This window comes from Canis lupus, chromosome 26 (genome assembly GCF_011100685.1).
Source record: "Canis lupus familiaris isolate Mischka breed German Shepherd chromosome 26, alternate assembly UU_Cfam_GSD_1.0, whole genome shotgun sequence".
Taxonomy (NCBI): Eukaryota; Metazoa; Chordata; class Mammalia; order Carnivora; family Canidae; genus Canis; species Canis lupus.
The window spans coordinates 39,180,692-39,208,434 of NC_049247.1; the positions used below are offsets into that span (position 1 = coordinate 39,180,692).

General features: G+C 50.3%; 1 protein-coding gene across 3 annotated transcripts; it reads right to left on the reverse strand.

Annotated features, from left to right (window-relative positions):
* LIPA (lipase A, lysosomal acid type) lies at positions 1-27,743 on the reverse strand. 3 transcript variants are annotated; one of them, XM_038576080.1, is made up of 12 exons: positions 27,607-27,672; positions 25,565-25,654; positions 24,028-24,108; positions 23,716-23,827; positions 21,971-22,085; positions 11,721-11,919; positions 10,516-10,625; positions 9,809-9,945; positions 5,460-5,606; positions 4,466-4,537; positions 2,352-2,423; positions 1-1,459 (listed from the first exon to the last, which is right to left on the reverse strand). In XM_038576080.1, exons 3-12 carry the CDS (start codon positions 24,045-24,047, stop codon positions 1,226-1,228), a joined length of 1,218 nt encoding a protein of 405 aa, XP_038432008.1. In that variant the 5' UTR covers positions 24,048-24,108; positions 25,565-25,654; positions 27,607-27,672; the 3' UTR covers positions 1-1,225. The 3 variants fall into 3 exon arrangements, with proteins under 3 accessions (XP_038432008.1, XP_038432009.1, XP_038432010.1); XM_038576081.1 differs by lacking the exon at positions 24,028-24,108 and having other exon boundaries at positions 27,607-27,675; XM_038576082.1 differs by lacking the exons at positions 24,028-24,108; positions 25,565-25,654 and having other exon boundaries at positions 27,607-27,743.

Sequence of the window (27,743 nt, forward strand, 5' to 3'; positions counted from 1 at the left end):
TCAGGTCCATGAAGCTACTGAGTTTTATTGCAAAGTTCCAACAAGACCTTTTCAGTGTTACAAAGTGGTATCGTGCTGCCTGCACACATCAGCCAGTACCAAGCATCATTTATTATCGCAGCCAAAAGAGCTGAACCAGAAAAACCTATCGGTTGTCCTTCTGTCCATCTGTTCGTATTGCAAGGACATGGCGCAGCAAGGAAGGCAGGTGAGTAAGGGCTTCGTGAACTAGGAGTGGGGTCAGGAGCATTGACAGCACGGACACGTACGAAACTAAAGACACGGGAAGAATCCCTGAGCATTAATCTGAAAACATTCATGTCACATTTCTCTTGGGTGAAAATGGTTAGGACACTCCTCCCGGGCAGCCCTGGGCTCCTGCCTCCAACACCCAAGCACCGAGTCACAGCGGCCGGCCTAGCAGACGCTAACCCCACAGAGGAGACTGGGGCTCCCTCCTGGTCCACTTGTCTTCTCACACCAGTGGATTTCTGGCCTGCTGCACGATGAGGGGTTCCTGACTACGGAGGCTTGCCTGTACTCAGGCCATGTAAAATATAGGGTGTTGGGGGGTCGTGTTAATGAGTAGAATTTATTGTCTGAAGATTCCAGCCAATTGTTTTGTTTGGTCTGAGCAATTTAAACATTTGCTAAATAAGGAGAATCATGGTTGTTGGCTAAAATTCATTATAGAATCTTTACGACTGGCCCAGCTCTGCACCGACTGCATGAGAACATGAGGGTGTCACTTAGCTCCCCGGTGACTCCAAGGCCACTGGACTGAGCAGCCCTTTGAGGCAAAGAGATAAGAACTGGGTACATCCTGACCGTTTTCAAATCAAAAGTCCGGTTATTTGCCAACGAACCTCACAGCTTTCAAACCCCATCACATACTCAGCATGTGTGTCTTGTGCAAGGTAAAAAGGCAGTATTGTGTATTTTAAATTGTAAGGATATACACGACAGTTAGGACCTTTTGCAAGTCAGTGGTAGCTTTAAAGAGGCTGCACCATGTTTGAGACACGAGCTTTACACAGGCCACAACAAGAGAAAGTAAGCTAGCATGTTTCTGATCCCGGAGAGACCTGAGCAACTTCAGTCATCACTCGATGGGATACAAAAAATTTAAAAGGCCTGGGAAAGACAATGATTTTAGAGAAATTAAGCCAACAAATTTAAACGTGACTCGTCACCCGAACCGGTGACAGTTTCTCCAGCGTGGCTCTCACAGATACTTCCTCATTAGGTTCACTATTTCATTGTAGAGCCGCCAAGGAGCATCCAAGCCCCAGATAAAGTCCAGATGCTGCCAGTCAGGGATGAGCTTGTTGTACACCAGGTGGGTGATCTGGGGCAGCAAAATGCCGACGTCGTCGACATCCGCCAGCAAGTCGTTGCCACCGCTCCAGACGGCGGTGGGCACGAGCATGTTCTTCACCTTGTAAGGGGGAGGGTAGGTCTGCAGTAAAACCAACAGAAGGCTTTGCTGTTGTTTCACTTTTCAAAAACACAAGCAATCCTCATTCGATACCGATTAGTAAGTGTGATGGGACAGTGGAAGACGAAGTTCTGACAATGGCTCTCAGCTCACTTTTGAAGTCACTACTATCGGAGCAAAAAGAAACCTAACCCCGAGCACAGACCTGTAACCCTAGTAACTGCCAGCTATCGCCCCCTGCCCCGTGCCGGACACCATGGCAGGTGCTTCAGTGCTTCGGCCCCAGAGGAAGGTGCTGGTCTCTGGGCAGCGGATGCGAAGCCCTGGAGCCTGGGTGGTTGGGCGGGGCCGTCCTATACCCTACTCTGACTACCTCTCCCTCTGGGGTTCCACACAGGTCATAGGAACTCTGCCCAGCTCAGTTCCCTTACCTTCCAGAATGATAACAGCCAGCGCACCTGCCACACGGGCAGCATGAGAACTAAACAGGAAAAATATGGGCCACGTGCCTCAGGCTTTAGAGCACTCGGCACTCAGAAAATGGTCTGTTTCTGTGTATGTGGAAGAAAAGGCTTAGGCTGTGCAGCCCGGCCAGCTGCCAGGGAGCAGACTGAGGGTTCCCTGACCCTAGAGTCCGTGTTCCTGGTCACGCTGAATGATGTGAGGTGGTGACAGTTGTTACAGAGCCAGCGGAAAGGACCAGGATGGGAGGCCCAGACCACACCACCCACCACAAGGCTCAGGTTGTTCCAGAAGATGGAGAGAAACTGCCACCGTCTATTCAGGTCTCCCTCACATCTCCCCCAGCACCCAAGCACCCACCCCCCACCCAGCCCAGAGGGGTGACTCCAGCTGGCTCCACTGGTGGTTTTTCAGAGCCAGGTTTAATTCTAAAGACTTTTGAAGCCCTTACCTGATTGTAATGGAAATAATTCCTGGCACAGCTTCCCCAGTCAAAGGCTTGGAACTTCTGGTATTTAATAAACTAAAAAGAAGATAATTTGAAAAAAAAAAAAAAAAGATAATTTGAGGGAAAATGTTATCTGACACAGAAGTTTGAGAAAGCGTCACAGGTTGCTAGAGTTAGCTGTATCCCCAGAAGTCCATTTTATGCTGACCCCAGATTTACTCTTTATTTCCAAACTGTAATTTAAAATAAAACTGCAAAAAATAAAAAATATAAATAAATAAATAAATAAATAAATAAATAAATAAATAAATAAATAAATAAAATGAAATGATATGAAATAAAATAAAATAAAACCGCATGGGGGGGGGCATCTGGGTGGCTCAGTCAGTTGAGTGTCTGCTTCTTGGTTTCGGCTCGGGTCATGATCTCAGGGCCATGAGATCGAGCCCCACATCAGGGTCTGTGCTCAGCATAGAATCTGCTTGAGATTCTCTCCCTTTCTCCCTCCATCCCCTTCCCCTACTCTAAATAGTTCTAAATAAATAATAACATCTTTACATAAATTAATTAAATGGCACTGGTACTGTAACGGTGCTGTGTGGTGACAGATGGTGGCTACGCCCGTGGGAGCACAGCATGACCCGAAGACTCGTCGAATCGCTGTGCCGTACACCTGAGACCAATGTAACATTGTGCATCAACTACACTTCAATAAAATAAATAATACAAGAATTTCATTTTGGTTGGAATGTAGCTACCCTATGACACACTAAAGCAGCTACACAGTGCTGTGAATGACTGGATCGATGACTATACTCATGAGATAAACTTTATGCTGTTTACTGAAATTTGAATCTTAAACATTTTCAAAGAGTTAACTACCTTATTTGGGAAAGAAATGCATATTACATATAATATACATATTAAGACTTACATAGGGATTAAAATGTACAAGGATTAATATATTCATATTAGCATAAAATACTGATCATATATTAACGTACTCATGTGGATTACTATAAATACTATGTTCTACATCTACTAATCTGTGAATTAATATATTTATTTATCATCCCCATCATAGTTTCTACATATCCACTTTTAGAAGCCTTGATTATAGCCAACCCAACAGCCTACCGTGAGCCCAACTCCCCTTACTTTTTTTAAACAATATTTTGTTAAAAGGGGCAACTCAGATGCAAATGGTGACTACCCAGTGTAGTCTCCAAGGCACCTACAGCATCTTGGTTTGGAGCTTAAATGGTGAGTAGTTCATATTTAAAAAGAAGTTATAGAGACACCTGGGTGTCCCAGTAGGCTAATCAAGAATCTGCCTTGGGCTCAGGTGGTGACTTCAGGGTCCTGGGATGGAGCCCCACACGGGGCTGGCCCCCTACTCAGCAGGGAGTCTGCTTCTCTCTCTGTCCCTCCCCCTCTCTCCCTCTTTCAAATAAATAAATAAAATCTTAAAAAAAAAAAAAAAGATTAGGAAGGAAATTCCTACAAAAATATGTCCTAAGGTAGAAATAAGTCCCTGATAATACTGTTAGGTGGGAAAAAAAGCAAGTTATGAAAGAATAAGTAGAAGAAAATAATATAAGCCATCTAATTAATTAATCAGCCTCTTCCTACAACTATTATTTCTATCATAAGAGCATTATTATTTTTTTCCTATACATGATTTCTGAATTTTCTGGAATGAACATGCATTGCTTTCTGGTACAGGACAAGACAATCAAAACTGCATTTTAAAAGCAAGTGGTTCCCATTGATGCGATGACTGGTTTAGCTCTGGTTTATCCACTGTGTTCATGGGTTAGTGCTGACGTTGCAGCCTCCCTCTCAAAGCTGCTCCAAAATCTTGCTTTGTGGAACAACACAGAAATAAGATAAATCTAGGACTCTGTGAAAAACTGACGGGGGGAGGGGAGGGCAGGGGAAAAAGGTCAAGCCTGATAGCTGCTGGGTGAACTTGCAAGCAGTACAGTAGCACAATGCCAGGAACCCAGGACACGGGGGCAGGAAACCAGCGCCACTCTGGAAGCGGACCGGCTTTGTGGGGGGCAGGAAGGGCTTGGGATGGTGGGCAAACCCCGGCGCGCCCCCAGAACACCTACCTGAGCCCAGTGCAAGATGTTTTGCACAGAAGTTCCAGCAGGAGAGTGTGATATATACACAGGCACTCTAGACTGCAAAATAAATACACTGAAATAAGTAAAGGACACGGCATTCAGGAGGCACGGGTAAGAATCATGTTTTGCACTTCGGAGCCACAATCTCAAATATATGAGACGAAGAGCAAGGAAAAAAGTTCTAGTTCTCTGACTACAAATACGTCCTATAAAAAGACGTACAACCACACACACGCAGAATACGTAGGAAGGAAGCAGAGCGACACGGTAACTAACTGTAGGGCTGCGTGGGTTGAGGTTACGGGTCATTTCCATTTTCTTCAGACCTTGCTTTTGTCATTGGGAACAAGAAAAATTAATATCACTTAAAAGAATTCCCTGGAGTCTTCATTCTAGAATTTTAAAGCCTGTTTTCAAAATGCAACATTACAAATGACAAATATATTTAGAAATACCAGCACTGAGGCGCCCGCATGGCTCAACCGGGTAAGCGTCTGCCTGCTCGGGGGGATCCTGCTTCTCCCTCTGCCTCTGCCCCTGCCCCTGTGCATGCTCAAACTCTCTCTCACTCTCCCTCAAAATACATAAAATCTTTTTAAAAAAAGCATTAGAAGTACCAGCATATTGCTGACCAAAGATCTACATCTTATAAAATAAGTAAAGAAATGTGTGCACACATAGACACACACACACACAAATTTAAATACACTTAACCATATTGTTTCAAAAGAAACAGATCACTAGAATGAATATAATTATCAGGACTTAAACTACGACAAGTCTCCTCACTCAGCAGGAAGTTGCCCACAGCAGGCCTGAGACCAGCAGACAGCATCCCCAGGCACCTGCCAAAGTGAATCCCGTGCGTCTTCAGCGAGGTCATTTCATGCTTCTCTCACATCCTCCAGCACATACACATGTTCACACACAAGATAAACTCACTGAAAGCTCAAGCAAGTGTGATCATAAACACACATACCATGTTTAAGTTCTTCTCGTTAAATCCGCAGACAACAAAAACAGCATTTCCACAGAGCTCCTTCAGAATGACGTGAGAGCAAAAGTGTGCGCTCAGCCACTTCAGAAGCATACTCTGGGGGAGAAATTCTTTGGACCCGAGTAAGTCCTATAAAATAAAAAGAAACCCAAGAATATCTCAGCATTTCATTCTGGCCTACAAGCCCCACCTCCGAAGCGGAGACGCACGCCAAGTGTCCCCACATGAGACCCGAGAAGGCGAATGGCAACCGGCGGACGGTCACACCAGCATACATACACGATAGGTTTACTAGGGCAAAAGCAGATGTTAGAGACGTGGACTTAAAGTCTCCAGTGAGGAAAAGAGGCAGAAAAACCAAATAAGTTAACAAACAGCAGACTTTGTACAGCAGGAAGGGGCAATGGGATGTGTGGGTGGCCCAGGGGTTGAGCCTCTGCCTTCTGCTCAGGTCGTGACTCCAGCGTCCTGGAATGGAGTCCGTTTCCCCCGCTGCTTGTGTCTCTCATGAATAAATAAGTAAAAATTAAAAAAAAAAAAAAAAAAAGAAAAAGAAAAGGAAGGGGCATTAATGATCACTCTTCCCAGGGCCATCCCCAAGAACTCTCATTGACTGCCGAGCTGGTAGTGACTTCCAAGAAAGTCGAAACCAAGGCTGGTCAACAACGTATCTCACGTAGGACACATACATCCATATAAAATCCATATAAATTCTACTGGCCAGTGAGCCGATTCCTGCCCACTGCCTGTTGTGTTTTTCTTTTCATGCTTTTTCATTGTGATAGAGCATGAGGAACACAAAATTTTACCATTCTAACCATTTTTTAAGTGTTCAGTTCAGGGGCATTAGGACACACATTATTGTGCAACCCACACCACTACTCCTCTCCAGAGCTCTCCCAACATCTCAAGCGAAAACTCCGTTCCCACTAAACAATAGCTCCTCCTTCTTCCTCCACCGGCGCTGCCTATTCGTTAATAAAGTTTTATTGGCACACAGGTGCACTCATTTTCTTCTGCTTTGTCTCTGGCTGTTTTCACACTAAAGGGGCAGAGTTCAGTTGTTACGACAGAGGCCATGTGACCCACAAAGCCAACAACACGTCCTACGGGGCCCTTTAGAGACCAAGTGTGCCGACTCCTGTCTCCACAAGCCCTGACCAATGGCCGCTGAGTCTGTGCTCAAGGATCTCTGGGGCAATCACTATGCCCCCAAAGATCTTCACGTACGGGTGCAATGCGAAACAGGAAAAGCATCTTCCTTACGTTGCACCCAAATTTGTCCCCCTAGGATTTATACTTCTGCAGATGCCTACCCCACGGAGGGACGAGCAGGGGTGAAAAGTTCAAATGCCTACCAAGGCCGTGTTCCTCCATCCCAGGAAGAAAAAAAAAAAGGTATGTGGAAGCCCTAATTCCCAGTATCTCGGCATGTGACCTTACTAGAGTCAGGCCCTTACAGAGGCTGTCAAGGGAAGATGAGGTGAGCAGCGCGGCCCCCACGTGGTAGGACCAGGGTCCTTACAGAAAGGAGGACTCTGGGTAGAGACAGACACGCAGGGGGTGCTCACACATGCGGAGATGAAGGCAGAAACGGGAGAGAGGCTCTTACAAGCCAAGGAGAGCCGAGCAAGCCGCCGGAAGCGGGGGGCGAGGCACGAGGCAGGGTCCTCCTCACAGGCCTAACAGACCCGCGGCGGCGGCACGAAAGCGCAGCGTGTGAAACGGCGAATGTGAAATGCCACGCTGCCTGGGTGACGTTCTGAACCGGAAAGCTTAACCCAGCCTAAGGGTGCAACCGCTTTGGGGTACACAACACTTCCCCGCCCCCCAAAATAATCAATTATTGAGATTTCAGCGTTAGATATGCTTTTTAAAGGGTGTGACTGATTTGAAGTTGTTACACCACACGGGCCACATTCAGCCCTACTTCGGGCAAGTTCTGTCCCCGTGCGCAGAGCCCGTGAGCTCTACCGGACCCGTCTTCTACAGGATGGCCTCTGGGTCCCCTCGGGTTGCCTCTTCTCCTGACTAGCTGCATGATGACTGGCTGGGGGGGAGCGAGAAGCATGTGCAGAGCAGGACGCTGCAGGAAGAGGCATCAGTATGCAAAACTGGCTTTAAGTCTACGTGACGGTCACATGTGACAAAGAGATTTTGAGGTTCTTTACTAAAACCACGGAGACAGGGCATCCCTGACATGGGGTGCAATACGCCACGTTCTCCTTTGGACAGATGGGGTGGTGACGCTGGCCTTGAACTTTATCTTTTTTTATTTTTTATTTTTTTGACCTTGAACTTTAAAACTGCTAACCGAACGTCACTGTGGCATGCTCCACCGGCAACTACGTCAAAGCAGGACAGTGTGTTCCAAAAAAGAAAAATTCACCTTATGTACACTTACAGGCCTGCTCAGGTCAATCCTGAAGTCTTCCTAACTTACATCATCGTGTTCTGAGAGTGAGGGCACTGAACTTCCGTGGAGGCAACCCAGATTTCCCACAGCTGCTAATTGAGAGGTTTTAGGAACATTTATTTTTCCTATTCTGTCACTGTCCCAGGATATCAGAAAACACCGCTGTCTGGGACAGGGACTCCCGAGGACCAGGCTGTTTAGTCTACAGTAGGGTCCTATGGGGTGCTCTGTGAAATTGCAGATCTCCAGGGCCCTCTGCAGACTTAACGAGGCACCGCCTCCAAGGCGGGAAGTGGGGGGTCTACCTTTACAAAGCTATTAGATCACAACCTCCAAGGATTACATGAAATCAGAGATGCTCCTATGACAGAGCCACTTCAGTTCTTCGGGAAGAAGGTACAGGGGCGCGGCCACGGCACATAAGCAACAACCTCAGCATCTACCACGGGAGTCTGGCTACGTAGGCGGCAGTTCCTGGGACGTGATGAGCACTGGGTGTTATGTGCAAGTGATGAATCGCTGAACTCTACCCCTGAAACTAATAATACACTCTATGCTACTTAATTGAATTTAAATTTAAAAAAGAAGAAGAAGAAAAAGGTAGGAAAAAGCCCTTAGTTTTAGTTATCTGGATTTCAAAAGACAAATAAAGAAAAAGTAAGCGGTAATTCCTGCTAAGGGGGTACTCCCTCCCCCGTGGTTAGAACGGGACGGTGTTTTATGCGGTCGCATGACAGCTCTCCAAGTGGAAGCCACGACCCGCAGAGCAATATATACCTAAGTCGGCCACCGTCAGCGTTAAAACACTGAATTTCTCTCAGGATCTGTGTGTGTATTTAAATCCACACCCAGGGGATCCCTGGGGGGCTCAGTGGTGGAGCGTCTGCCTTTGGCCCAGGGCGCGATCCTGGAGTCCCGGGATCGAGTCCTGCATCGGGCTCCCTGCGTGGAGCCTGCTTCTCCCTCTGCCTGTGTCTCTGCCTCTTTCTATGTCTATCATAAATAAATAAATCTTTAAAAAATAATAAAAATAAAAAATAAATCCACACCCAAGGTCTATAGGAAAAGGCCCCACCCTGAGCACCTTGTTCAACTCTAAGGAGTGAGAGGACCTGGGTAACGAATGGAAGGGCGCTTTATTTGCAATCTCTGAATTGTTTGTAATGAAACCTGAAGCTTCTATGACCCGAGTCTGGTTAGAGGGGGCCACACGTTACGTGCACTTCTGGTCACGGGGGCAGAGGATCCATCTTATGTGATGGTCGGCTTCCGAGACCAGAGTACAGTCTGCAGCATTCCCTGTGCGTGTGTATAAATGTATCACACGGGAAGCACATCGGGTGCATGAGTAATGGGCCATCTGGCCTCTGCTGGCTCTCAACTCCTCCTCCTGAAAACTGCTTCGTCCTTGGACAGAGCTTGGGGGGCTCACAGAGCTCCTGGGTTGAGCCTCAGGCGGTTACTGGCTTGTGTTTGGGGTCAGGCTATGACATGCAATAGGAACAGTGTCTTTGGGCCTTGACCTCGGGGCCAGGAGCCAGCATGTGGGAGCAGCACCTGCCTCCTCCTCCCAGGCACAGGCTCCCTGGACTCCCCACGCAGCATCAAGAGCAACTCTAGCTGCTTAAGGGTTCCCTTGGGCTCCCTTTGTGTGGTGGGTGGCCAGCGGCACTGACAAGTGACCTGTGAGAAGACAATGCCCCTGCAGCATTAGTGACCCGCCTTCCCTGACCCCCTAGGACCTGGAAGCAGGGGTGACGGGGACAGAAACACCATGGCGAGAAGCCCCACTGTTCCATCGACAGCGAGACGTACCGGGGGGAAGGCGCAGATTCTCCCTCTAAGGGCCAATTCTTCAGGTCTGAAAAGGAAGTTTGTGGGGCAAGAGGGTTTGGGGTTGGGGGAGTCCACGTACCTTCAGGAGAAATTCTGGCAATTCTCCTAGTCTGCTGAGAGGGCTGGTAGAGAACTGGATCGAAGCCACAGGAGCCAGGGCAAAAAACATTTTGACTTTTGCGGCCAGCTCGGGGATCTGTGAAAATGCTATAAAACCTGTGGGAACAGAAGGAAGATACTTGGAATTCCCTCTTGCGGGACTTCCTCTGGGGCCGGCAAGGCTGCGCGGCAGCCCTGGGGCCCTGCAGCAGCAGCACGGCCCCCGGGGCAGGACCCGCAAACCAGGAGGGTGCTGAGTGAAGCCAGGACGTGTGCAGCTGATTCAGTTCTGAGCCTGCGTACGCGCTGGACGAGGTCCAGAAGCTCCCCCTCGGTCAGCTAAGCCGAGCCTGGGAAAGACTCTCCCCAACAGGCAGCCCCACCACCAGCCCCAGGGAACGTTTACCGCGGCCCTCAGATCAGTCACCAAAGACTCAAAAGGAACTTATGTGCTTAGAATGTTCTAGCTCTAACGTATCTCTCGATACAAAAGTCTGCATTTCCAGAGAACATGAGGTAGTACCCACATTCTCTGCCCTTCTCCTATTCGTTATTTCTGCTTGGCATTAAAACAAAAACACACATCTCAATTTGAACTAACGTTATTTTTTTTTCCATATTTCACTTTCAGCAACAAATGCAAACCGGACTAAGACATTCCATCAAGCTCTCGTCTTTATCACATACCTAGCGTGGTGCCTTGAGAGTGACCCACGTAATACACTTGCTTTTGGCCTGTTTTATTCAGGATGAAGTTGATTGAAGCTGGTAGGTCATAATTTGCCATTTCATCATAACTGGAATCCAAAAAAGGAACACTCTTGTGAGGACACCACATGCAAACACAAGTGCACACACGCACAGTAAGGCTGCGATGTGATGGTGCCCGCAAGCTGAGCCCAGCCGGGAAGAGTAGCACCGAGCACAGAATGTGTTAACAGGGCGGTGCGGGCCGCCTTCTAACTGTGCCTCCCAAGGGTCACCACTGCCTTCATCTCTCGTGCCATAAATTAGCTTAACCCATTCTTTTTTTAAGATGCCGAGCCACCCAGGTGCCCCTAATTCTTGAATTTTCCCGTAAGTGTGGCCAAACAGCACGTCTGGCTACATCCATGCTGCTGTGTGGCCGCTGGCCATCCATTGTGTAGACACACAACACTCACCTTGTCCATCCACTTCTGATGGGCATTGATAGTTTCGGCCTTTTCACCACTACAAATGGTGTGACAACAAGTATATCCTTGCTTGGCCCTTTGGTAAAAACTCCCACGCTCGCGTTTCCTGTCCTTAGGTAACTACGGATTTTCAAATGGGAAACAAGCCTGGAGGAGTCCACAGCCCTGACCTTCTCTAACACCAGGTAGCAGGACACAGCCGTGGGCCCGCGCGTGTGCCGCTTGTCATCCGGAGATGCGCGTGCAGACTTTACCACCCGCCTGCGCCAGGCTCTCCCCTGTATCCTCTCCTTTGATTCTCTCGATGACCTCGTGAGTTAGGCATTTATTAGCCCCGTTTTACAAAAAAACATTACTGACATGTCACGCCATGAGTAATAGGCAGAGCCAGAAGTAACAGAGAGGAGAGGACAATTTCTGGAAATAGAAAAGCAGCGCATGTTTATGGAGGAAGGAAGAAGGTCATAGGACACGAGTCACCCAGCAGCTCCCACACGACCCGGACTGCCAAAATAACTAAACATCGTAACCGGATCTAAGTCTCAAACGTAATTATTTGCTTGTAATTCAACTTGCTGTGATTTACTAAATTCCTCAGTAGGTTTTCACCCTTTAACAACCTTTTACAACCTCTCCTACCGCCCTGAGTTCCCTGTCGATCTGCCTCCCCAGAGTGCCTGCCTGAAGGGTGCTAAGGAAGCAGAGCAACTCACACACCTGAAAGCCCAGAACTCATCTTGGTCTATGGAGAGGGTCTTGTGCTTCCGGGACCAGGTGTTGCCCCTGCTGTTCCCCAGCCACACGTCAAAACCGGCGTCGGCCAGGATGAAGCCCAGGCTGCTGTTGGGCAGGTTGGTGACCCAGTTACTAGCATCTGCCAGCAGGCCATGCTGCAGGAACACCACTGTCTTAGGACCTGGAAAACACTCGTGTTTAGGCGGGGGACCACCCAGCTGTAAAGCAAACGTGAGATCGTGATGAGCAGATAATTCATAAAAGATCCCAAACAGTGACTCAAAAACAAATTAAAATGTCAAGGTAACAACGTACTCCTATACAACGTCAGTAAAGAACATCTTTTTAAGTGCTGCTGGCAAAGTCACAGCAAAAACAGAGGATTTTGTGTAGCTAGCAACAAGACACATTCACTTCACCATAAAAAATGTTAATACATTCTTAAGACCTCGTGAAATGCTTCTGTAACCTATTTGTCCAGTAATTGCATTTCTTACAATGTATCCTGACAAAATAAATCGAAAGACAGAAAAATATGCACACAAATTCCTAAACTTATATACACACGTTCTTTTTTTTTTTTTTTAAAGATTTTATTTATTTATTCATGATAGTCACACAGAGAGAGAGGCAGGGACATAGGCAGAGGGAGAAGCAGGCTCCATGCAGGGAGCCCGATGTGGGATTGGATCCCGGGTCTCCAGGATCGCGCCCTGGGCCAAAGGCAGGCGCCAAACCGCTGCGCCACCCAGGGATCCCTACACACGTTCTTTTATCTACTTTTTTTTTTTTTTTTGCTCACCTATACGGTGACGTAGTGGAAAAACAAAGACTCGGGAGCCAGAGAAACGTGACCTCTGGCTGCTGACATCATGTTAAGACCATTTAGTCATTCGTTGACCAAACACGTATTGAGCACCAACTATGTGCCAGGCACTCCCAGCACTGGGGACGTAGCAGGGGGGAAACAATTCGCCCTCACAGAGCTGACGTCATATTGACCATGAGTGTTGGAGACAGACACGCCCAGGCTCAAGGCTGTCCCTCCAACCTGGGACGTGCTGCCCCGCGCAGGGTCCTTCAGCATCTGCCATCCTAACGGTCCCCCGCAGCAGGGAGATGTAGGACGTGCCTCACGAGGGCCAGCGGGCAGCGAGCTACGGGATGCTCCTGGAAGAGCTCTCAGCGAAGTGCCTGGCACGCAGGAGCGTCCGACGCACTCGGCTCACTACCGTCACCCGGGCAGTCTGGGTCTCCACTCCATAAACAACTGTCAACAGAAATGAATGAGCTTGTCTGGCCCTGGGGGGCGGGGGAAGCTAACTGTTAAGTAGTCCAATTATTTATTGCCACCAGCGACGACAAGGACCGTGGCAGCCTGGAAGCTTATGACGCGGCCTGGAAGGTGGGGAAAGAAGGCAAAGCACAAGACAACAGGCTACTCTGGACGACAGCAGGGCAGCGACGACGCGCAGGAAGCGGGAGGAGCGTGAAGCAGCGAGGGAAAAAGGGAAGAAAGATCTGTCTGGACGAATGTTTATTTTTGTTTATGTCCAAATACGGATTTGGGTGGTGACTGTCCCTCTGAAGCAAGGTGGGCTCTCCAGGCAGCTCCGGGGGCAGCGTCCAAGCGCTTCCAGCACGGGCACCGCGTGGGTGCTGCGTCTGTAAAGGCAACGGGACGCCCTGCCCGGCAAGGGCCCGACGCAACTCCTCTGACCTCATGACACACAGCGGGGACCCGTCCGTGACCTCCCACCGTCACGGAGAGAATAGAGGGCAAAACAGACAGGACTGGGGCAGCGTTATGAGCACTCCTTGGAGGTCAATGCTCATTTTGGTGCCACGTTACCAGGGTGACCCAGCTCAGAAAGCTCCACGTACAAGGGCCAGGGCATCTATGGCATCTGAGAGGCCAGCTCCTCACCGTTAGTGAAGATCATAATCCGGCGGCGGAAATAAGAATCATCATAAAGGGATTCCTGGGGGGCTCCCCCCAGTTGGTGAAGCGTCTGCCTTTGGCTCAGGTCATGATCGCAGGGTCCTGGGATCGAGTCCTGCGTCGGGCTCTCTGCTCAGCAGGGCATCTGCTTCTCTCTCCCCCTTTGCCCCTCCCTGACTTCCACTCTTGCTCTCTCTCTCTCTCTCTCACGCTCCCAAATAATTAAAAAAATAAAATAAATACAGTAAATAAATTTTAGTGCACGTGATAGGTTTTAAACAACAGTTGCTCGTCAGCAGGGCTGCCCTGTGTGCAGCGACAGCGACAAGAGGCATCATGGCTCAGGGTAATGGGGCAGCCCGTGTGACAGGCCCCTGGAAGCCACACGCTGCCGCTAACGTGTTCTTTCCGCACAGTGAGACACTCGCCTCCATCAAAGGTGCTCTGGGCCACGCTGGGAGGAGTAAGACTTGACCTTAAAAGGCCAGCAAGTCAGGCTGATCGAGGAGACACTGGCCGCACTCAGGCATGACCGGCCTGGACTGCCTTGTTCCGAGGGGTGCACCTGCCTGTGACATCCGCGGTCACACAGAAGCACGGTCTGCAGGGGGCCGCCTCCCCGGGGGAACGCAGAGTCAGGTGCTCCAGGAGCCTGGTGACCCCTGGCCGAGAAGCGGCCTCTGCACTGGGCCACCTCGGGGGAGGCAGGCATGGCCTCCCTGGGGGGTGCAGCCAGGCCGGGGCCGAGGCCTGCAGGGGGCCAGCAGCCACAGGTCCCCGGGGGCTCTGTACTTCACTTCCCTCCCTCACCGAGGAGCTGCAAAGGAGAAATGTAGGAATTGGCAAGTTGACGATACACCAGGAAACTCTTAAACCACCACCAGTAAATCCCTGGATCCCACGGGCGGCGAGAAGCCCCCGAGGCTCTCTGGGAAGGGCAAATGCAAAGCCGAGAAGGGGCACACGTCAGGGCAGCATGTGCTCGGGACCCCAGCCTACCTCGTGGGAGTGAGGTGAGGAAAGGAGCTGCCACCGGGGCAGGGGGTGACACATGGCCTGACGGCGATGCTGGGCTGCTCGGTCCTAGCCACGCATCTGCAGAATTTCTACTGAGCCTGCTGGACAAGAAGAGCGCTAGAAGCCCAAACCCATCAAGCTGGGACTCAAGGGGCACCCAGGGGGGCCCAGTCAGTGAAGTATCTGCCTTCGGCTCAGATCATGATCCAGGGTCCTGGGATCGAGTCTGGCTCCCTGCTCAGCGGGGTGTCTGCTTCTCCCTCTGCCTCTGCCTCTACCCCCCTGCTGTGCGCTCTCTGTCTCTCTCTTAAATGAATAAATAAAATCTTTTTTTAAAAAAAGAGAAGTGACTGAAAACACGTATTTTGCATAAACCTTTCCCGGTACCTACACTACCTCAGACGCTGGGCTAAACGTGGGAGACAGAGGTGGGCAACGCACACGCCCTCCCCCGGGGCGCTCCACTGTGGCCCAGGAACAGACACACAGTCACCTTCCAGGCCAGGCCCCCTCAGGAAAGCCCACAGGAAAAAAAGTCATGCAGCCAGAGGCAGGGACACTTTAGCCAGGGAGGGAGACACAGATGGCCGCACGGGGGGTTCTGGCGAAGAAAAGGGTTCCTGGATTCGTAGAACCGACAGGGCGCCCCAGGCTGCAGCCAGCCGGGACCCCAGAGCACACGCGGATGCTCCCTGAGGTCAGATGCCAGGAGGGGTGGGGGCCGGTGGTCAAGGTCGGTGCCTTGTGTGACCCGGAGACATGAAGGACCCTGTGGGGTGCACGTCCTTCCAGGCTGGGCCACCTTCCTTTCTTTCTAGAACCAAAGGGCCCTCATGGGCTTCTGGCACCCATGATTCTGTTAAACACAATCGGTCATCGGCAGACAAAACATTAACCAAGCCTGGCCTGGGGTGGCACAGAGGTGGCACAGAGATGCTGACAAGCTTGTCTCCTCCCCCTGGCATTCGGCGGCTGCAGGAGGGCACCCAGAAATGACAGGGCCATGGAGATGGGCCTGCCCGCGTGCCCGCCGGCATCCCTCCCCCGCTCCTGTCAGGCGAGAGGAGGGAAGGGATCATGTCATTCTTCCCCATCCCACTATCAATCAAGGACTTGAGCATTTGCTGGAAAAGGAGTATCGCTCTAGTGGGGCACCCAGGGGGCTCAGTGGTGGAGCCTTTACCCTCGGCCCAGGGTGTGACCCCGGGGTCCCGGGATCGAGTCCCAGGTCGGGCTCCCTGCATGGAGCCTGCTTCTCCCTCTGCCTGGGTCTCTGCCTCTCTCTTTGTGTGTGTCTCTCATGAATAAATAAAACTTTTTTTAAAAAAAATATTGAGATGGGAATATCAGCCTGGATTAGCTGGCAAGTCCATGTAACCACAAGGGTCTTTCTAAGAGGGGGGCAGGAGGACTAGACAGAGAGGGAGAGGGAGGTGGAAGATGCTTCGCTGTTGGCTTTGAAGGTAGGGGATGGGACCAGAAGCCAAGGAATGTGGGCAGCTTCGAGATGCTAGAAGAGACAAGAAAACAGATTCTCCCCTAGAACCTCCAGAAGGAACGCAGCCCTGCCAACGCCTTGGTCTTAGGACCTCTGACCTCCAGAACCGTCAGACAGGAGGAGTGTGAGGTATCAAGCCACAGTATGGCTAAGGAATCTGTGTGGGGTCGTAGAGCCAGCAATCCCGGACCAGGACACAGGCGGGCCGTACGTCTCCAGGACCTAAAGAAGAAACAGGCCTGGCTCCTCGCTGGTTTGGAAGGAGTCTGCACAACCTAAAACCTTCCAGAATAGCTCAGAAGGTGGGCTCTGAGTCACACGAGGGCTTCCCCGGCCTCCTGCTCCTTCTGCCAAGGCAGATTCTAGACAAAATGGCATCAAGGACTTGCTTGAGGTGCACACACTGCCACCATGTCGCACCGGGTAAGGCAAAGTCAGGATCGCCCCTCGCTTTAGAGTCCCTGCAATCATCCCTAGGACTGGACAATTCAAGAGACCTGGAGCCCCAGCAAGGCAGGCCCTCAATAGTGCACGAGCCCAAAGTCCAGGGATGGTTCAAACCATCCCTAAGGCAGGACTCCGATCACAAAAAACTCCCAAACCGTAGCAGGCATTCTGGCATCTGGTTAATTTGTGGTTATCACTAGTATTTTCATAACAGCTCCTGATTATGGGTCCGGCACTGTGTTCCACATGGATTGTGCTGTTATGAGAGAATGTGACGATCCACCCCCGTGATAAAAACAACAGATGCCTGGAGATAGAGGGAGGTTACGTGACCTGTGCTAGCACACTCACCCAGCGGGAGCCGAGCTCTCCTCATTCCAAAGTCCCCGCTTTAACCACTGCTCCAACAAAATCGGCATTAAAAAGCAAAGTGGTAGGGGACAAGAGGTGTGCTTACAAGTACTCCATTTGTACCCAACCACTTCAACGCAAGCCGAGCACGCTACTTCCCAAAGCTGGCTGCGTATCAAAAGATACGCAACCGGCTGGAGCACTTCAAAAACATACACCTTTCAGGCCCAGCTCCTGATTTAGGGAACTAAATCCTGATTTAGGAACTCCAGGGACAGGCCTGGAAGTAGTTATTTTCGACAGGCTGCCTCAGCTCTCCGGATGCCGCCCGCCCACAGCTGCGTTCAAGGGGCCCTCACCCAACGGGGCGCAGGTTCTCCCTCTGCTGCACCAGCCTGGCCCAGAGAGGACCGTACTGCCTAAATGCCCAGAGAGAGGCCACACGTGGAGATCCCGGGCTGACATCCCACAGGTTCCTGGAGGCGGTTCTAGAGCCTCCTTGTTAAGAACTATGAAGAGCAGACCTCCACTTATCCAGAGCAGAGGGCTACTGAGTGAATTTGAAGAGTCGGCCTCAAAACACAGCCCAGAGCACTCTCAGCAAGTAGTACCAGGGGGAAGCCGTGGTCATAACACAGTCACACTGGAGAAAAGAAGAAGGAGGGGTTTATCTCCAAAGCAGTCAGGGCCAGGAACTTCCACGACAGAAGCTGGTGCACAGGTCACCTGAACAGAGCACCTCCCATACTGTGGCTTTATCTGGGGACATCGCCTTGTCCCCAGGGCGGAGTGGGTAGGAGCTCAGTCCTAAGCCATGTCAACCAGCTGCCTCACCACAGGCAAACCAATCGAGCCCCATAAACCCTGGTCCCCTCACCTGTAACAGAGGTAAGGGTTGCACGAGAATCCACCTCCTGATCCATGGGGAGCACCTGGCCTAGCCCCAGGAAAGGCTCCAAGCCGTGCACTTTCCACGGGCATCTGTGGCTATGCGCGAGCTCCGGAGCACGGACTCCTTCACCTGCGTGGCCTTGGCCCTCGTGCCCTGCTCCACCGCGTCCCAGGAGGGCCCAGGCTGGAAGGCCTCTTGGAGAGACTGAAGCCTTGGCTGGAGGGACAACTGAATAGTCCGAAGAATCCTCGGCCTCAGAGAGTGTACGGTCTAGTGAGGATGGAAATCACAGACCCCGTGAGCATCGGAACACGTTATGACCTTGGTCTTCCCGCCGTCGGTGCTGGGAGGGAAACTGGAGGGCTCAGAATGAGCGGCTGGGGAATCCTCCCGGAGAGGTGACGCGGGGGACAGGACAGAGGGAGGGCGAACCAGGAGGAAGACGGGGAACTGCAGGAGGCACGGCTGCCGGCGGGACACTCTGCTTTCCACCCCGACTGCTGCAGCCCCAGCCTGCACACAGACAGCACGTGCAAGGCTGGAACCGGCCTGCGCAGCTCCGTGAGGCCAAGGTCTGAACACAGTCGCCTACCCCACGTGCCGTTGGAGCCGAGCACACCTGGGCGTGCTTTCAGCTGGCCAGAGCCGACGAGCCGGGCATTGATTAAAGACCCTGCCTGTGCCCAGTGTAGCTGAGGGGCCAGGAATTACATCTCAGCCTGTTGGGGCCTTCGGGGAGCTCGCTGGGGCACAGCGTTTCCTCAGACTGCTCAGTTAGCGATTGCACAGAAGAACAGAAAATCCAGAAATAATCAGAACCCTAAAATAATCAAAGGCAAACACAGTCAATGGCCCTTCTGTCCAAAGATCCAATTCACAAGCCTGACTGTGACTTTTCAGTGAGGACTTCAAAAGCTCCAGAGGCCAGCCCTGAGGCGTCTCGGCCAAGGGGAAGTTCAAAACACCTGAAGACAACTACTCATCTCCCACAGTCCCACCGCTTGGCTCATGGGGCCATCATGCCACCATCAACAGGTACTCATGAGGTACCTGTATCAGATAAACCAATCCACTCCTGGCGCTTTGTTGGGCAATTGCGTTACAGGGAACGTATTTCCCAATTAAGCAACAGGTCTGCCTTGTTGTGGTCGCTGTTCTATTTTAGGCAAGACAATATGCATTTCCTGGTTTTAGTCAAAGAAAAGAAATCACCTAATCATCATGGGATCCACTTGCCCCATACTTATGACTTAAGGTTGCGTTCTCTAGTTCAAAGAGCACTGTCTCTGGAGTCAGACTGGCTGGGCCACTACTCTTTGCCTCAAAGCAGTTTCTTTCTGTATCACCCAGTAAAATGAGGGTGTTCACCTAGAACACAGGTTCCAGAATGCAAGGGCCTTGGAATCCACCAGGAAGTAAGTTTAAAATGCAAACTCTCCAGATCCCGGGTTCACACAGGACGTTGACATCCTTCCAGTGCTGGCGTCCCGTGACTTTCTGAAATTAGGTTGAGCACGTGAAAACAGAACCACTTCCCTTCTAAAGATGGGTTTCCTAATTTCAATTCCCTTTTGGAGCAAGTGCAGGGCAGGGGTAGCTCAACACTTGACAGAGAAGTTGGCTTAACACCGAGAAGCACACACAGACGCTCCACAGGCCACTGAGAGCTTTCCACACTGACTGACTGGTAGGACATTGGCCAGACAGGCAAATGATTGTCTACACCAGTACATTCTTTACTGAGTCCAAAAACCCTCTACAAATGTGTGTCATACGTGTGTACACAGGGTTCTGTTCTATTTTACTACAGAGAAGGTGTATGGGGCTGCCTGGGGGGGCTCAGTCAGTGAAGCATCTGCCTTTGGCTCAGGTCATGAGCTCGGGGTCCTAGGGTCCTGTGCGTTCCCCATTCCGAGGACCAAGGGTATCCATGGCCCCACAGCACGCATGCCTGCCAACCACCACCACCACCACCACCACCACCAAAGACTTTAGACTAGAAGCCACAGGACCCAAGTGAGCAAGACTAAAAGGGAGTTATGGGATCATCCAGCCAATCAACTGTTTCTGCTGGTGAAGAATCCAAGATGCAGAGGCAAAAGCACCAGCGCCTCTGCCAGCTGACACAGACCTAGCGCTGAACTCATGACCCCTTCCTGCCACCAGGGAGCCAACTGAGACCGGTGCTCACTTTCCTCTCCTGGCAGAGCACAGCGCTCCAGCTGCAGGAGTGGTGCTGCCCACCCGCATGGTGGGCAGCCCTCACTATCTATCAGCTCTAATGCTGCGTGAGACCCAAGCCTGGGGGCACATCCACAGAACAGAGGGGGTGCATTGTCTAGGCCTGTTTTCATGGAGCTTCTTTTAGCAGAGATTCACATTACTAATTGGTCAACTAACCTTAAGAGATATGATATCAGTGCAGTCTTTTTTTATATGGGATCTGAAAGCAAAGGGTTTACTAAAAAAAAACAAAAAACAAACAAAGAAACAAACAGCAAGGAAAGTACGATCCTATGTTCACTCGGGAATAAGTATACATTTTTGTGTGTTTTGAGCAGAAAAAAAAAATAGAAGCCCTCAGCATAGCTCACTACTCATTTTTTGCAACATACTTACAAGAAGGAAGCTTAATGAGGGATCCCTGGGTGGCTCAGCAGTTTAGCGCCTGCCTTTGGCCCAGGGCGCGATCCTGGAGACCCAGGATCGAGTCCCACGTCGGGCTCCCGGTGCATGGAACCTGCTTCTCCCTCTGCCTGTGTCTCTGCCCCTCTCTCTCTCTCTCTGTGTGACTATCATAAATAAATAAAAATTAAAAAAAAAAAAAGATTCAAAGGTCAGTTTTGTTGGAGGACGTGCTGAAATCTCTGCTCTCTTTGTCATAAGGAAGCACCTTATTAATGAAAGGTTTTGAGGATTACGTAGATAGCTTTTGCTGTTTGAAAATTAAATTGTTGAATAGGCAATGTATTCACATAGTTCAAAACTTAAAGGAAATAAAAAGCCATACAGTGAAATCCCTCCCTGCTGTCTCGTTGTTGGACTCCCCCAGGTGTGTATGTATCCTTCCCAAATCTCTGATTTCTTCACCTCTAAAAAAATATCTTTAGAAACAGATATGAACATAATTATTATTTTTCCCTGCTTCCATTTTAATACAAAAGGTGGACTGTAACACACATTCTTTTGATTCTTGAATTTTTTACTTAATATCTTGGAAATCTTTCCATAAAATACATAGAATACTTCACTGTTCTTTTTTTTTTTTTTTAAGTTTTTATTTATTTATTCATGAGAGACACAGAGAGGGAGGCAGAGACCCAGGCAGAGGGAGAAGCAGGCTCCATGCAGGGGAGCCCGACGCGGGACTCGATCCCGGGACCCCGGGGTCACGCCCTGAGCCGAAGGCAGACGCCCAACCCCGGAGCCCCCCAGGCGTCCCTTCACTGTTCGAGTCTATAGAATCGCACAGCTATACATGCTTAGCTATACCATGACTTACTTGACAGATGCCCTAATAATGGGCATTTGGGCTGTTTCTAGTCTTCCGGTAGAAGACGAATACTTCAGTTGTACATAACCTTGTATGTGTGCAAGTTTGTTTGTAAGATTCATTTCCAGAAATAGAATTTTTGAGTCGGAGGATGTTGAATACATTTGTGATTTTGACAGATGCTGTTAAATTGCTTGTCGTGTGGTCTTGTTCCACTCTCGCTAGTAATACATGAAAGTCCTTAAAGCTTTGAAGATAGGTATGTATCTTCCCATAGCAAAACTGTGGTTTCTGATTCAGATTAATGAATTTCTAGACAGACTACTTGAAATTGTTAAACATGTATCAGACTAAGGATCTGATCCCAATTCAGTCATTTCTCCAGACGTGCCTTATGCTCTAACATTTTCTGTTTGTAACGCTTTTAGTACTTTTTAGTACTTTTAGTACTTTTAGTACTTTGACCTAAAAATAACATTTCAATGCTTTGAAGTTAAAACTCAACTTGGTCACTGATACCAAAACCAGCCAAATACCAGCAGTGCGAGTACTTCGCAGAGCCCTGCTCTCTCACCAGAGAAAAGGCCCATACCTTCAGAACGGCCGTTTCTCCCGTGAGGGATTCGGTGGAGGCAAAGAATATATCCATCTTCCGTCTCGATGAAGTGCTCCTCACTAGGGAATCCCCAGTGAGAGATAATTTCACTCTAGAGAGAAAAAGAATATTGGAAAGTCTGTGGACAGAAGCTGACACGCTCTCCCACCTGAACAGGTTGAGGGGAAGACAAAGTGTGGGCATTCTTCAGGCTTTAAGCCATCGATTGTCCCTGAACTCCTACTGTGCTCTCTCCAGAAGCACCACCCAAACAGGGGGGAGCCTCCGCACGTTTTATCCATGTGTTCTGCTCACAGGTGTTTGATTAACCTTGGTTTCAACATTCTAGCATGTTCTACACCAAACGTGTCTAATTCACCACGGCTTTCGACCTCTCTGTTTCCATCTTGGCTCCACAGGGAGACACACACTTCTTTCTTTTCTAAATATGTCAGCTAATACAGCCATCTACCACTACCCTTATTTTAAGAGGGCCTGTCCTGGGAAACAAAGTATCTCATTAACCCATTTTTATCAATGACCTAATAAAATAATGCTAACAAGAGACAGTAATAAAATACACGATAGTAAGGTGGAGCTGAAGAATAAGAGATGAAAAATAGGAAGTTATGATCAAATTCACTTCTCCATAAGGAACAACCCATGGAGCCAACTGTCAATCAGGAGCTCAGTGGGTGTGGATAATTCAAGCATCTCGATTTAATGTAAGTGCTCACTATCCTCTCTATCACAAGTATTTGAAAGAATTTATTGCGTCATTTTTACAGAATAAAAATTTTAGAGGAGGGAGAGGAATGAAAGAAAAAATTGGGGACGAGAAATAACACTTGGCCTTAAGACCCTGATATATCAGGTTATATTCTCTTGACTCACTATGGATTTATCTGCCTCTGAGCTTGCCTGGATTCTTCACTGAGGTCACTGCATCATCTGCTTCAAAGTAGCTATTCTTGGGGCGCCTGGGTGGCTCAGTTAAGTGTCCAACTCTTGATTCAAGCTCAGGGCATGATTTCAGGGTCATGAGATCGAGCTCCGCATCAGGCTCCTTACAGTGCATGGAACCTGCTTAAGATTCTCTCTCTCCTTCTCCCTATGCTCCTCCCCACCATGCTTGTTCTTTAAAAAAACATAATAATAATAAAAAAATAAAGTATTTTCTTTAGTCACTTGTATTTTCCCAATATTTTATGTCTAAGTGAGGTATTTCCAGATTTTACTGTTTACTTAAGATTAATAACTCTGAACTGTGTCAATTACTCAACAAATTATATTTGCTTATTTGGTCTAACAATTTTTTTTTCAGATATGTTGATCTTTGTCTTGAACTGTATTCCCTGGGCATTGCTAATCACACTCCTTGTCCAGTGTATTATAAAAGTAGCACTTGGTAGCACATTCTTGCAAAGTTTTGATACATTTTTATCATTCTTTCAATAAATGCAGTGAGACTTAAAGATGAAATGAATTTATAAAAATGTCATTTATCCCATCAAGAAGCATGTAGTTTTACCAGTTAAGTGCAATTCATGAAACGCACATTACCTGGTGGGAAAGGCAGCAAACGAAATCTAAGGTTCAGAGAACATGAAAAGCACAATGACATATAAAGAGATTAGTCTGTAGCTTCATGTAGCCCACATAACTGAATCACAGAAAATAGTGCACATCTGTCATTGCTGCATTTTAAAAGCCTCTTTGCTTTGAGACTCTGAGAAACTTACCACGTTCATCTTCGTTTCAGGATCCAAGGATGCCAGCTTCCCTTTGAGGGCCTCAGAACGCAGGGTCCCAAGGACCAAACAGATCACCAATCCCAGGAGCTGCATTTTCATTCTGCACAAAATAGTCTGCAGTTATTTGTCTGAATTTCACTACACAGCTTATGTTGGTAGATTAATGCTTCCATAAAAAGTTCTGAACCAGGTTTAGGGCAGGTAAACATCAGGTTAAGGGCAAATACGATACAAAAGACTCCAGCCATATAGGGAAACCAAAAAATAAGGAATCACTTTTTTACTAGGAAACTCCCCCACCTGCCTTCACCAGTTAACATGTGACCTTCGGAGCCCAGCACACCCACTCACTCTCTCACCACAAGGTTCAACCAGTTGTTCCTAAGAAATAACAGAAGAGGGGACTTAGAAGACAATAGGCTGAAAATAGGGAAGAGCCACAGAATTCCAGCGCCTGTTAGCCTCCCACCTTTTCCCTTCTAATTGTGATTTAAACATTTTCAAGTCCAGTATCAGTTCTGCCTTCTACTGTTTCTGTTCCCACACAAAATTACACGTCAGGATTCAAATTTGTCACTCAAATATTATGCTAAGTGAAATAAGCAAGACTGAGAAAGACAAATACTGTATGATGCCACCTGTATGTGCAATCTAAAAAAAAAAGAAGAAGAAGAAGAAGAATACACAAAAATCAGAAACAAACCCATAAATGCAGAGAACTGATGGCATAGGGGTAGGGGGTGGGCAAAATGGGTGAAGGGCAGTGGGAGCTACAGGCTTGTAGTTATGGGAGGAATAGGTCTTGGGAATGAAAGGCACAGCACAGGGGATAGAGCCGATGGTTTTGGAAGAGAGTTACATGGTTCTAGATGGTAGCTACACTCTGAGTACAGCATGAAGTCCAAAGGTGTTGAACCACTATGTTGTGTACCTGAAGCTAATGTAACATTGTGTCAACACTGTGTCAACTACACATTATAATGTATGATAATATGTTTTTAAAAGTAAATAAAACAGATATGTCATCCAAGGAAAAGACTGGAATGAACGAGAGCCTGGAAGAGAAACAGGATAGAAGACCAATCCCTCTCCCCTGCTGAGACCTTGCAACCACCCACAAAGATGATCTAGTTCCCACCAGGGATGGTGCAAAATCACAGCACAGCAAAGACCTTGGGGCTGAATGTTAAATGCAAAGTGAAGAGAGTCCCCCCAGGAACCTGGATGGTTAGAGGCAAAACTGGAGCTGCAGCCAAAGCGTCCTTCGCTTTTAAAAATATATTCACTCAAAAAAAAGGTGTGTGCATGTATATCCATACAAAGACTTGTACAAACATGTTTATAAGAGCCTGTGTATAATACACAAAAACTAGAAAAACCCAAATGCCCCAAATGGGTGGATATATATATATATATATATATACACACACACACACACACATATGAATATATCTACTACTCAGCAATAAAAGGAGTGAACACACAATAGCATGGATGAATCTCAAAACAATTATGTGAATGAAAGCCAGACCTAAAAAAAAAAAAAAAAAGAAGGAATAAATACATATGATTCCATTTATATAAAACTCTGGAAAATGCAACATAATCTCTATTGATGGAAAGCAGATCTCCGCTGCCTGAGAAGAAAAGGAGCGAGAAGAAAGGATTACAAGGGGCTACAAGGAATGTTTTGAGGGAGCTGGACAGGTTCACTATGCTGAATTTACCAAGGGTTTCATGGGAGCACACGTACGGCAAAAGTTATGGAACCGTTGGTTTAAAGTGTCGCCGTTGTACATCCATACACTAGGGCGGTTTATCTGAGTATTCCACCAACCTTAGAGACGTTCTCTAGAGACTGTCGTGCAAATCCTGCCAGTGCAAGTCCTGTTGATGCTGCAGTTACTTCTCCAAGCCACGGAGCACACTGTGCATCCAGAAAGAAAGGAATGTAACCTTGAGTCTGCACTGGCAGAGAGGCTCCCTTGGCAATTACCCACAACTGTTTTATTGTGGTGGTTGGGAAGGCCACCTCCCAGGCCACCTTTTATCATAAATTCAACCACCCCAAAGTCCATTTTTTTTTTACTAGGGAGCAGGGAAGAGATTGAAAGGAAGAAAGAAAGGTTATGTCCACAACTAAAGAATTCCGTGGCAGCAGACGCCTTCCACCGGATGCTAACCTACAGAGCCCGGAGCATCTGCGGAGAAGCTGCAGGAGGGTAACAGCTAAGGGCTCTCAACTGCACGCGTCCCTCTGCTCACTTTTCCTGCCATCCCATTAAGCCAGCTTTTCAACCAAGTAGTCAACTGGTCCTGGGAAGGATGATGACTGAGAAGTTTAGAGCAAGACAAAGCTCCCTTCCAGGCTGGATTCTGTTTGTTTTTCCGGGTTTTCTTAGCAACTTTAATCTCCCTTCTTTCTACACCGTAACAGGCGAGCAAGGCTCGGCCCTGTTTCACCCCGGCCCTCCCTCGGCGGCATCTGAGTCACTTAGAACCCCTGGATCTTCGGGGGCGCCCTGGACACAGCAGGTGCGCGGCGCAGGTGCTGGAACACGAGACAGGGGTCGGCCCCAAGGTCCCAGGTAACGGTGTGGTCAGGACCCAGTCCACCGCCCGGCAGTAGCTCGGCTCCGTTTACACTCGCTGCGCCCACGCCCGGCTTCCCTCCCACCTGGGCCGACACCTGGGCGAGCACCGTTAGATCCCGGCCGGCCCGGGGCGCAGAGATTCAGCTCGGGCGGGGGGCGCCCCCAGGGCCAGGGCAATACGGAGCCCCACAGCCCGCAGCCCTCACCCCCGGCGCCCCGCACCCCCGGCGCCCCAGGGCACGCACCCCCAGGCGCCCCGCAGCACTCACCCCTGGCGCCCCAGGGCACGCACCCCCCGGCGCCCCAGGGCACACACACCCCAGCCCCGCAGCCAGCAACCCCCTGCACCCCGGAGCACTCAGCCCCGGCGCCCCAGGGCACTCACCCCTGGCGCCCCGCAGCCCGCACCCCCCGGCGCCCCAGGGCACGCACCCCCAGGCGCCCCGCAGCACTCACCCCCGGCTCCCCAGGGCACACAAACCCCAGCCCCGCAGCCAGCACCCCCCTGCAGCCCGGAGCACTCACCCCCGGCGCCCCAGGGCACGCACCCTACCCCCCCGGGAACCCCGCAGCCCGCACCCGCAGCGCCCCAGGGCACGCACCTCGCAGCCCGCAGCACTCACCCCCGGCGCCCCAGGGCACGCACCCCAGCCCCGCAGCCAGCACCCCCCTGCAGCCCGGAGCACTCACCCCCGGCTCCTCAGGGCACACACACCCCAGCCCCGCAGCCAGCATCCCCCTGCAGCCCGGAGCACTCACCCGCGTCGCCCCAGGGCACGCACCCTACCCCCCGGGAACCCCGCAGCCCGCACCCGCAGCGCCCCAGGGCACGCACCCCAGCCCCGCAGCCAGCACCCCCCTGCAGCCCGGAGCACTCACCCCCGGCTCCCCAGGGCACACACACCCCAGCCCCGCAGCCAGCACCCCCCTGCAGCCCGGAGCACTCACCCGCGTCGCCCCAGGGCACGCACCCTCCTCACCGGGAACCTCGCACCCGCAGCGCCCCAGGGCACGCACCCGCAGCCCTCACCCCCGGCGCCCCAGGGCACGCACCCCAGCCCCGCAGCCAGCACCCCCCTGCAGCCCGGAGCACTCACCCCCGGCTCCTCAGGGCACACACACCCCAGCCCCGCAGCCAGCACCCCCCTGCAGCCCGGAGCACTCACCCCCGGCGCCCCAGGGCACGCACCCTCCCCCCCGGGAACCCCGCAGCCCGCACCCCCGGCGCCCCAGGGCACGCACCCCAGCCCCGCAGCCCGCACCCTCTGCACCCCGGAGCACTCACCCCTCCGCGCCCCGCAGCCCGCCGCGGCCGCAAGGCCTCTTGAGCGGAGCCCGAGGGCGGGACCCGGGACGCAGGGGGCCGGTTCCCCCCCACCAGCCACGCGCGCCGCCAATCGCAGCGGCCGCCGCCGGGAAGTG